At 31.5% G+C, this 12,145-nt stretch overlaps 1 protein-coding gene across 13 annotated transcripts in view; it reads right to left on the minus strand.

Annotated features, from left to right (window-relative positions):
* Nucleotides 1-12,145, minus strand: part of DYNC1I2 (dynein cytoplasmic 1 intermediate chain 2) — a 55,744-nt gene that overhangs the window by 30,478 nt on the left and 13,121 nt on the right. For 7 of the 13 annotated variants that reach the window (XM_081577806.1, XM_081577804.1, XM_081577808.1 and 4 more), the window contains 2 exons: nucleotides 9,462-9,552; nucleotides 1,583-1,698 (listed from right to left, as the gene is read on the minus strand). In XM_081577806.1, the coding sequence (XP_081433932.1) occupies nucleotides 1,583-1,698; nucleotides 9,462-9,552 (207 nt within the window). Of the gene's footprint in view, nucleotides 1-1,582; nucleotides 1,699-4,087; nucleotides 4,148-9,461; nucleotides 9,553-10,183; nucleotides 10,202-12,145 lie in introns of all 13 variants that reach the window. The other 6 variants (XM_081577801.1, XM_081577799.1, XM_081577800.1 and 3 more) reach the window with 2 other exon arrangements.

A 12,145-nucleotide genomic window follows, 5' to 3' on the forward strand; every position in this document is an offset into this window, starting at 1 on the left:
TGGTAGTTCAGAACTTTATCTTTCCTCTTTTCTTTTTTTAAAGTGGCTTATGTCTCAAACAAATCTATCATCAAGGACTTTTTTTCTGGTAAGATGAGGGATTTTGCACATGTGAAAGCTATTTTACCAATCGATGGAGCAACAGGAATGAAAATAGAATGAAAATATCCATAGAAATGAATATTCACATGGTCAAGTTATAAAAAAACTATTGGACAAAAACTTATTCCGATCTCCTCAAAATTTTTGAGTTTAATTGTACACACGATAATGTCAAATCCTTTTGGGAACAAGAAGAAAATCAAAGGAAAAGTTTATGATATTTATTTCATGTCTATCCTTAGGGGGCAAGGAAAGGAGAGTTGTTAAAAGTACATGTGATGATCTACTATTAAGTTTAAAAAGTCTATAAAGAATTATAATGGCTCATTTTCTTTTGAAGTATATATAAGTATGAAAATTTAAAGATTTTCACTGGTAATAAGCTAGGAATTTCAAGGATTACCCCCGCCCCCTACTCTTGCTTACTTGTATCTCAGGGCTTTCTGCAATGAATATTACTTTCACTTCTCCTTAATGGAGAAATGTGGTAATTTAATTGAAATTTTAGAGATAAATTAACTTAAACATTTGATAAAGTGCTTAAGCTTGATATTCTATAATTAAACAATAATAAATTTTTCTGGCTGAGGAGAAAAAAAATGTTCTTTATGTACAGACTGCTAAAAGGATTATAATAGGCCCACAATTTCAAAATATCATCAACTCTAATATCCATAACTCTTTTGGTGGTAAACCCTAACATGACCAGAAGTAAAGGTATCTATAATCATTATTTATCTCACTCAGTTTGACTATTCCTATCTTTTGCTGTTGAATATTTATGCCCAAGATGCTGTTGTTTACATGGTACATATAGTACTTAATTACTTCTTTAAAATGTAAAAAATTCTGAATTCCTATATATATATACACCTTCATAGGTTTCACATAAGAAACTGTGAATCTGTACTAGGGATCTTAAGTAAACTTCTTCTATATCTAACAAATTTATTAGTTTCCCTTGGAAAAACAAGAACTATCACATTAAGTTTATACTTAAATCATTAGCTATTCAATGAGATTTTAAAAATTAGTCCCCACTGTAAAAATGGTCAGCTCCTTCTGATTTAAGACACAAAGGACTCCACATTCAATATAATGTCTATGTATACTCCTTCTGTTTCACAGAGATTATAGGCTGCTATATAATCAACATAGTAGAGCCCTTAGATCATAAAACAGGAAGTTTATGAATTAGGTCTAGATTTGTTCATTAATACAGATAATTGGCAGTATATCAGAATATAGTACGCACCAAAGAAAGTAATTTACATTATTTCATTTACTATGGGATATACTCTCATTTTGGGAAGAATTACATTCATGACACAGAAATAGAACATTCTTAAGTTTATTTTTTGCTTCTAAAGCAGCACATAGCAACAACAAAATGAGAATGGAAATATTTGTATTTATGCCAACAAAATTAAAAATTTAACATGGGGATTAATGACAATCGTATTTAAGGACAGATACTCACCTTCTTTGGGTTGAGCCATAACTGGAGTCTGAGTTTCCTTTGTGTATGTGACAATTTCACGAGGAGGAAAGTCAACTTGTGTAATTTTAGCCATTCCAAGTTTAATAGGTCCTCGTCTGGATAAAGTGAACACAAATATTTTCAAACACTACAAATGATACACTTCAACTACATCAAACCATGTTTTTTTTGGAAAAGTAAGAATTAAATATCATATATCCAACAGTGAAATTTAAACCCGTTTTATTCAAGAAATTTTAAATGAACAATTAATTGGATTTAACAAAAGAATTAGAAGGTAGCAAGAACAAAAGATATTTCTGAATCATTCAAGGTGTTTATTTTTCACTTTAAAGAGGCAAATAGTTTTTTAGAACAAATGTGTGAGTAATAACAGAGTAAGAGGATGGGAATTTCAAAGTAGATTGCTGAATATGGTTGGTTACGAGAACTGTTTTTAGCAGGGATATGATTCTGGAATTTTTTGTTAAGAGTTAAATATATGGATCTCACTCATACCACATTTAGTCTCCCTTCACCATTAGAAGACATCAGCTTTAAGAGTGAGAAATAACTTTCTGTTGAAAACAACTTTTTCTACTTATATTTTGCAGAAATTGAGAAGCATACAGTCAATCTAGATTATAAATAAATAAAACATTTAAACTTTAAGTCTCTAATCTCTGTGTGATCAATATTGTCCTTGATTCACACATGGACAAACTATTGTGCAGATTATTTTAGATCTAAACTAAAGCTGTATATCTTCTGAATATCATGAAATTACTAAAGTCACTCCTATTTTAAATAAGTGAAATACATTATTTTTTGACAGAAGAGAGTTGTGGATAATGAAAATGTATCAAATGAAAAATATGTTTTATTCTATATCTGGGGTAATTTTTTCTTATTATAGTAGATGTCTAAATTCTAAACCAAATATAGCATGCTTCCAAACTCCCAAAATTCTCAATAATGAATCTGTCTTACAAGAATATAAAGCTGGATATTTGAAATATATATATATATATATATTTGGTAATATAACTTTTTTCTTATACAAACATCCTTTTCAAAATCCTGTACAAAAAAGTTTAGTAAAATTAGTACATTTAAAGAATTAATTTTCTCTAAGGTCCAAATGTGGGCCACAAGAAATTTTTCATGTGTTTTCTACCTTGGAAATATCTTAGAGAAAAAAAAAAGCATAATCAAAGAATTAAATGGAAAAATTTAGGAAGATTTGAAGTAACTTAGCATTCTAAGAACAAAATCTGAAAGAAATTTTATATTCTAATTTTCAAGATGTAAACCATATGAAAAATAAATTACTCATATCTGAAATATAATTTCAGATATTTTTCATATCTGAAAAAAAGTGCTTGAGTCAACAACATTAAGAACAAGTTACTAACCTGACTACATATAGGGTTTAATAGATAAAAATCACAATACTACAACAAACAAAATAAGATTTAGGGATAGATTTGGGGAGGTAATACCTTACTTAGCCAAAGACACTTTTACTGAGAACAAGCAAGCAGTTGGGGTGGGGGAGCCTCAGGGCAGCCAACAGAGAGGACTTCCAGCTAATGTTTAAGAAGCCCATGTACTTTTCTTACACGGCCTAATTCAAGGTTTATTTAAGGACTTCCCAGGTACCACTAGTGGTAAAGAACCCAACTGCCAATGCAAGATACATAAGAGATGTGAGTTTGAGTCTGAGACATAAGAGATGTAGGTTCGATCTCTGGGTCGGGAAGATCCCCTTGGAGGAGGGCATGGCAACCCATTCCAGTACTGCCTAGAGAATCCCATAGATAGGGGATCCTTGCAGGCTACAGTACAAAGAGTTGCAAAGAACTGGACATGACTGAAGCAATTTAGCATGCATGTAAGGCTTATTTACTCTTACTTTAGACATAACTTCTAAAGGTATTAGGGACATATGTTTTAGAAGCTGCAAACTATCCAGGGAAAAGAGCTATCTGAGTCAGGCACAATGGCAGAAGTAAACATTTATAGTTTGCATTGGAGACTAGAATAAATAAGTAAATGAATAAATGAATAAATCAACAGCAATCTGGAGCCACAGTGTAGAAACCGACAGCTCTGTTCCTCTCAAAACCTTAAATATCATCAGGGAATTTTAATATAGGAAAATAAATTTTCATGTTGAATAACCTAGAAAAGATTCAATGCACGTAGAGTATGTATTTTTAAAAGTTTAGGAAGTTTGTAATACACTGTAGAAAAACTTACATCAAAAATATAGCAATAATAAAAGTAATTTAGACATTTAAATTCATAGACTTAGGGTACCTATAAAATCAGATACATAAAATATTTCTTTCACTAATGATAGAGGATAAATGAGGTGTCACAGTGAAATATCAATCTTCGTATTATCTGCACATTAGAAATTTAAGAAAAATAAAATTAGGACAATTTCACAGAGAATCAAATTAATTATAAAAGAGGGAAGGTAATAAATCTATTCAATACCCCAAATCGGAATCTGAGTGAAGCTGAAGAACTGATGGATCTGTATCCCAATGCAGCGTCCTAAATGGTTGTAGGACAACCATGAAGCATTAGCAAAAAAGGCCATAAGTTAGTCAAGCAAATACATTCTAAGAATAGCTAAAGTACTGTTCACAATTAAAAACCACATGTTCTGGTTAGTACAAAAAAACACTAGATACCACTCAAATGCTCTAGTGCATGCAATGCAAACATACAACCTAGAATAGTTAAAAAGACAATATTTTCAGATTATAAGAAACTAATCTTGCAAAATAATGGATAAGAACAGACAAAACATCCAACATCCCAAATAACAAATTATTTTTGGATGATAACAAGCTAGGCTATACATGTAGTTGAAATTTGAAGTTTCCTAATGAAAAAAGCGTTAGTAAAAACATCTTAGTTAACATATCATAACCTTGCCCAAAGCATTAAATGTGTGCAGGAAATTGTCATATTGGTAAAGGAAATGAGTCAACACATAAGCCTTTTGGTAAGAAAACCAAAGACTATTCCACTGGGATACAAAATAGCTTAAGTTTCCAAAACGTGACCCTTATGTAATTTATGGGTTAAGCACTGCCTTGGGCTTACATGTCATCTGCTTTAGAAAGCAACTAAAGATTTCTGTCTCTAGGAAAAAGCAGCCTTTTTTTTGCCAGGAAAAATATTTTACGTTTAAAGAATTTATCTAAACTAACTAAACTTTTGGAGAATATCAATCCTAAATAAATATTTGGTTGTGTTTAGCCTTGTCTATTGGGTAAAAACTTCCACGGGATCTTTTCCAAAAGATTTAAGGAAAATTTAGTCATTACTAGAACAAAAGGTCCTTTATCACACTGGTACTCCTGTAGATTAGCAATATGTAAGATAATTATGTATAGTACCATATAATGCTCAGAATTCCTATTAAAAAGTTAAGCACAATACATTCAGTGCTACCATCTTTATCAAATGTATTTGTTTCTCATTTATGCAACAAATTATAATGTACAACTAAAACTACTATAATATTTAAATATAAGAAATGAAATCTATACTTGCCTATGCAACTTAACAGTAAAAGCAATCAGATGAACTAGAGAAATGCTTCATTTTAAAAATATAAAGAAAGATTTTGGGATTTAAATGGTAATGTGTGTACACAAAGAAAGAAGCCACAGTGAAGATTTACTTTATACCAAGCAATGAATAGCAACAAACTCAGGCTTTGTTAAACCAGAAGAGGTTCTATGAGATGCTCTCCAAGGAATGTTCTGTACATACCCTTTACATTCTCTACGAGTTCGAGCTGTTACCAATGACATAGAGCTCCTTGTTAAGGATGTCATTTTGGTCTAAAATAGAGTAAAACTCTACCTCAAAACAGAGCCAGTACTGAAAACATATTGCACAAAGTATGGGATTATATTAAAGGCATCTCCAGACATATAAATTAAAATTTTAATATAATCCTGACACATGTAATCAAAAGTCCAAGAGATAAACTGATCAAGAATGTAAAAAAGGAATAAGCAGCATGGATTACTCATTGAATAACTGTTATCTAAATCTTAGAGTTAACAAGTGATTGAGAAAGTGAACTAGAATCTTAATGATATGCAACTTGCCAATCAGCAAAGTTACAGAAATATCATTTTTCATGGCCTCCTATGTATTTATTCATAAATTACCACCAGGTCGAATAGAAACTTTTGGCATTGAGAAACTGTGATTCAGATGTTTTGATACCATACTAATGTTTAATATGTTTTTTTCCTACTCCCCAAGTGCAGTAATTGTCGATTGTCTTGGCCAGCTACAGGAGTTGAGTGTATTTACACATCTCACACATCTTCATGCATTTTGCTGTTTATTTTTTCATCAGCATCATGCCAGCTTAATTTATAGCCATTCTGTTTCTTTCTCAGACTCTAGCATTCTTTTAAAAAGTCACATATTTTAAAATGCGATTACTTCACTGCCAGTATCATCAATTAATCAACAATATTAATTATTTCTCTATTATGGAATCTGGAGATGATTTAAAGGAATTCATGTTTTCTCACTGTGTGTACATACACATTAAAAAGTGAATATATTTAGTCCTCTTGAAAATTAACAATTAAAAATTAGTTTGGATTCTCAAAGGAGATGACATATATTAACACTAAAAAGATATCAAGTCATCTCATTCAAAAAGAGAATTTATTTTCTCTCCCATTAATCTTGTACTCATTCTCTAATAAAAAAACAAATACCCTTTTTTAAAAGTATCTTTGATATTAATTTCTCAAATGCTTTCTTCTCTGCAACCACCCTGTGTGATTTTTCAGTCTTTTAATTTTACTGAAGCTTTCAATAGCTAAGTCAAAGATCTCTCTTGGTAATTGTCACATTGCATTTGAAAATACGTGGACTGTTTTAAAATATCTTTTGATCATGATTTCTAACATAATTTCACAGTGATAACAGACTTGAGAGCACAGGTATGATTTCAATACCTTTAGACCATGAAATTTTTGCATCTTATTTTATGTCCCTGGATATGTTCCAGTGTCTCCAGGTCTATAGTCTATAGGAACTTGAATAGAATTTGTATCCTGCTGTTGTGTGAAAACTGTATAAATCTTAATTATGTTGAACTGGTTCATAGTAATTTTCAGGTCTACTATATCCTTCTACTTTTCTGTCTGTTCATTCTACTAATTTTTGAGAGTCTGATATTGAAACTCCAACTAAAAATACTTATGTATCTTAAAAAATTGTAATATAGTGGAACTATATGTAACTTTGTTCTATATTTTCCCAGTTTCCTGTAAATGTTATCATATTTTCATAATTTAAAAAATAAAAATAAAAACACATATCCCTAAAGATACTTAAATACTTGTTTTCTTGTTTTACATCTACAAATCTACACTTTAAACACAATTTAGCACATTATTCTTAGGATTTTTCAATACAATGAATTCTATATTTAAGTTGTGTAAATTAATGAGCATTAGAATGCAAGTTCCATGAAGGCAAGGACCAGGAACATTATTTTCTGTGATAGCCTATAGCACTTACATTAAACTGGCAATTCAATTAATATGTATCCTATCAAAATAAACATATTTCTTAACAGTTATTTACTTCCTATACCAATTTACAATATTCCAATTGGGTCTCTCTAATAGTCTTCAGGTTTTCCAATGAAACTCAGGTGGTCATATTTTAATTTGCATACATGCTACACAGTATTTTTGAAAGCAAACTAGCTGATGCTGCATTAGAGTAATCTTTCTATTCCTGTTCAAAATCAAGAACAATGAATTAACACAATACAGTATAGGCATTAAAATAATATATAACATCAAGTAAAGAAATTTAATAAATATTTTTTTTGTTTTTTACCTTGGGAAATATTTTTACTTTGGTAATTAATGTATTGTAAGGGGAAAATAAAACCCTTCTGAAAATGCCACTTGTTTACTAGGAAAGGAATACTAACATATTTGTATAAAAATACAGAAGTACAAAAGCATGGAACAAATTTAGCATTTAAAAATGAATTTAGACTAAATAAATTCAGCCTTTAATCTATAATATATTCTTTTATCATGTCACTTAACATCCAATAAGGGTATTGTTTAAATCTGCAGTTTCAGTTCTATCAACGGAACAGGTTTGGAAAGCACATCTCAAACTCAGACTGGTGAGCCTTTTGTGTCTCCTAATTGTTAATGACAACTTGATTATTCAGAAATTGACTAAAGGACTGAGTTTATGGATTAGTTAGCCCCCTTTCTTCTTTTTTTGTCTTGTCTTTTAGATACTCATTACTTGTTTGCAACTTCAATCGAGGTGCCTGGGCACAAAGAAGATAAAACTTCTTAGCTTACTGCTCATTGGCAGGTTTTCCTGAGGAAGACATTTAACTTCCTAGCCCAAAATAAGGATTCTGAATATAGATTTTTAACTGGCTATGTTTAATCTCATTTCAGCTGCCATAAGAAATCAAAATGTAAGATGTTGTTAAATAAAGATTTGGTATTATTGGGAGTGTGACAAAGAGAAGTAAGTAATACTTTTCTCAGTATGGTATCTGGAAAGAAATTGAAATCTTACTGAATGTTTGAAAATCAAGTCCCAACATGTATGCAGGATGATAAAACAAATGTGAGATACTGTTTTTCAAGAAGATGCAAGTTCAGGAAAACTTGGCAGCGAACTTTTTTTTTTAATTGATGTATAACTGGCATATATCAGTTTCAAGTATATAACATAATGATTTAATATTTGTATATATGGTGAAATGATCACCACAATAAGTCTAGTTAACATCCATCTTACATAGTTACAAAATTTTTTCTTATGATTTTCTCTTTAAGACCCAATCTCTCAGCAACTGTCAAATATACAACATACTACTGTTAACTACTGGAGAAGGAAATGGCTACCCACTCCAATATTCTTGCCTGGAAAATCCTATGGGCAGAGGAGCCTGGCAGCCTACAGCCCATGGGGGTCACAAGAGTCAGACATGATTTAGTGACTAAACCACCATAAGGTGTTTATATATACACTGTTAACTACAGTTTCCATGCTGTATATTTATATCTCCACGACTTATTTTATAACTGGAAGTTTGTACCTTTTGACCCCCCTTCACCCATTTTGCCACCCCTTATCTCCTCCACCTCTGGCAAACGTCAAAAATTTTAAAAATGAAAATAAAAATGAACCAATCTCTTCTCTGTATCTATGAGCTAGTTTCATTTTTTAAATTTCACTTATAAGTGAGATCATACAGTATTTGTCTTTCCCTTTGATTTCTTTCACTTAGCATAATGCCCTCAAGCCAGTAAATACTTCTTAAAATTTTTATCGAAGCCAGTAAACACTCAATGTTTCCTTAGCAATTATTCCTTATTCTTGATATTTTATGCATTATTTTCTACCTAATTAGAATAACTTAATAGAATAGAATTAGGCTGTTTAACTGAACTGTTTATTTCAATTACTGAGTGGAAATTAAGCATAAGAGAGATTTTACACTACTTATACCCAAAACGCTCACATAATAACCAATACAATGCTACTTAAATAGGAAAAATAATTTAATTAATTAACACTTCTATTTTTAATATAAGAAAATCAGCATAAATCAGTTAACTAGTCAGTAGCTAAACTAATCAAGTGTGACAGTAAAATAATGTTTTTAAAAAATTTCCCAATTTACAACAAACAATTTCTGTGTCATTTAGATTTCAAAATGTTACGACTAACTCAACATAACTATTTATAGTTGCTCTATACCACTGACAGTAACTGGGTAGTAAATACATTCTATCATTAAAATATTGAAAGAAAATTACTGTACCTAGATCCCACCGCGCCATCTCCAGAGTCCTGGCTCCCAGCTTCGCTTGGTGTGCTCACAGATTTGGAGGATGGAGACATAGGAGGAGGGACTAAATAGTGAAATAGACAGGTATCCGCTGTTACTACACGGAGAGGTTGCTCAGCTTATGATGTTTCAAAAGTAATTTAATATGAAGTAATTAACAAAAAAGAAAAAATAATGGCAAACCAAAAAACAAAAGTACATGAATGAAAATGAACAGTAAAAGAAGAGGAGAAAGACAAAGTTAACAACGCATGCTGACAATTCATGCAATTTCTCTGGCAAAATGCATTTGGGCTTTATATTAAAAAAAAAAAAGGCAAGATTATGAAAGGATGCATTTTCATCTCGGCCAACACCAAATGTGGGTACTAATTTTCAAAGGAAAGCATTCCTTCTCCCATAACTTTTTGCTTTTAAGATCACCAGATCATTTATTTTTTGTCAATCTTTTCTTTCAAAAAAAATTAATGTCTTAAGTGATATAATTCTCCCCTCCAAAAAAATAAATAAAAAGAGTCAATTTAGAGAAATGACTACCAGTAAAGGAATGACTCCTTTAAAAGTTCATTAGTTTCCAGCAATTTGGGTGAAAAATGCAAACAGGCCATAAAACAACATGCCTTCTAGACATGATGCATAACATAAAGTGATGCATGCAACTTAAACAAGGCAAGGCTTAATGGTAACTTCCTTACCCCAGTATTCAGAAAAAACTGAAGTGTACAGACAAAGATACAGACACCCAAAATATTCTTAATCCCTTCTTATAGAAAATACACATTTTTCATAGTATATAAAACAAATAGCAAATGCTCTCCCCTAACTTGTTACTTTTAACATTAGATACCAAAAGTTGAACATGAGTATTTCATGCTATTACACTTGTAAATTTTTTGATTACCATTTCAGGGAGTATAAGAGGATCATCACTGCCATCTTCTGGTTGAATTTTACCATAAATGCCCCCAACCCCAAGTATCTTTTTAAAATAATTTTTCAGTATACAATATCAAGTGACTAATACATTTTATGCTGAACTGCAAGCCCTTCTTTTTATAGTTTACTGAAAAGAAGGTTAAGTTCCTAGTTATATAGGAACTAATCTAAAGAAATATGTACTTTAATTAAAAGTCTGTTTTTGGAATAGTCACATTCACTGAATCCTTAAAATTATGTTTAAATGTTTACACATGCTTCAGTAAAAACACTGGGTTTGCTAATCTAACAAAATGCACAAGTATAGTATGATGATTTATATCTTAAACATAGGTACAAAACAGATCAACCTTATTTTTCAATGCCAAATTCTACTGGAAACCAATAGGAACATTAGAAGGGAAAAAAACATAGCTAGAATGTTGATTTCCTGAGATACTGTGGTTAATTCTTGCTCAAATTTCAAAAGACCATAAAAACATAATAAGAGGTTTCTAATTTTGCAATTAAAATCTCTTGGAAACAATGCTAAAACCAGATTGCCTTTATATAATTCACATGTGGCTAGTACTGTGCTAGGGGCTGCATGTATAACTCAAAGTAGCTAATCATGACTTGTATCTGAAGTAAAAGCACTTTAATATCCCCCAACTTCTCTTACTTTGCCAACAAAGGTCTGTCTAGTCAAGGCTATGGTTTTTCCAGTAGTCACGTATGGATGTGAGAGTTGGACCATAAAGAAAGCTGAGCGCCGAAGAATTTGAACTGTGCTGTTGGAGAAGACTCTTGAGAGTCCCTTGGACACCAAGGAGATCCAACCAGTCCCTCTTAAAGGAACTCAATCCTGAATATTCATTGGAAGGACTGATGCTGAAGCTGAAGCTCCAATACTTTGGCCACCTGATATGAAGAACTGACTCATTGGAAAAGCCCCTGATGCTGGGAAAGATTGAAGGCAGGAAGAGAAGGGTCAACAGAGGATGATATGGTTGGATGGCATCAAATCAATGGACATGAGTTTGAGCAAACTCAGGGAGTCTGTGATGGACAGGTAAGCCTGGCATGCTGCAGCCCATGGGGTTGCAAAGAGTCGGACACGACTGAGCAACTGAACTGAACTTCTCTTAGGTTAGGTTTTTCCTCAACTTTTTGTCCAGCTCTCATTGTGAGGCTTCCCCCAAGTCCCAACTGATACAGTAATAAAAGTAATATCTAACAGTGGTTTGTCTACTGTGCTGTAAGCATAAGAACAAATATGTGTATTGAGTTATAGTGAGGTACTACAATGTTTTCATATTAAAGATTTCCAAAGAAGAAATTTTTAGCCTTTTAAATTACATACTTAACTTTAGGCTTAGGAAAATAATTTTTCTAAGTATACATAAACGGAAGATTTGAGGAAAATAGTGATATTCCTATCAATCTAATTGTGATAAATTATAAAATTCTTTTCTAGTTAATGTTTTTTCTCCTTTCTGGTGACTTTAACTCTAATCAATAAGTTCATCGCCAGTATCTTAACTAGTTAAGACTGTGTTAAAAAAAATGCTACCTCAAATATTTTATGAAAACAGGTTAAACAGTAATTATACATACATAAGTAAATACATTAAACTAGGCAATTCTCAAGTAAAAGTTTCAGAAATAAAAAATAAATCACAGGGGTGATGGAATCAAATTATCACAGATCTTCAGCCAGAAGCAAAATAAATCACAACTTC

This window comes from Giraffa tippelskirchi, chromosome 3 (genome assembly GCF_054371585.1).
Source record: "Giraffa tippelskirchi isolate mGirTip1 chromosome 3, T2T-mGirTip1v1.2.pri, whole genome shotgun sequence".
Lineage (NCBI taxonomy): Eukaryota > Metazoa > Chordata > Mammalia > Artiodactyla > Giraffidae > Giraffa > Giraffa tippelskirchi.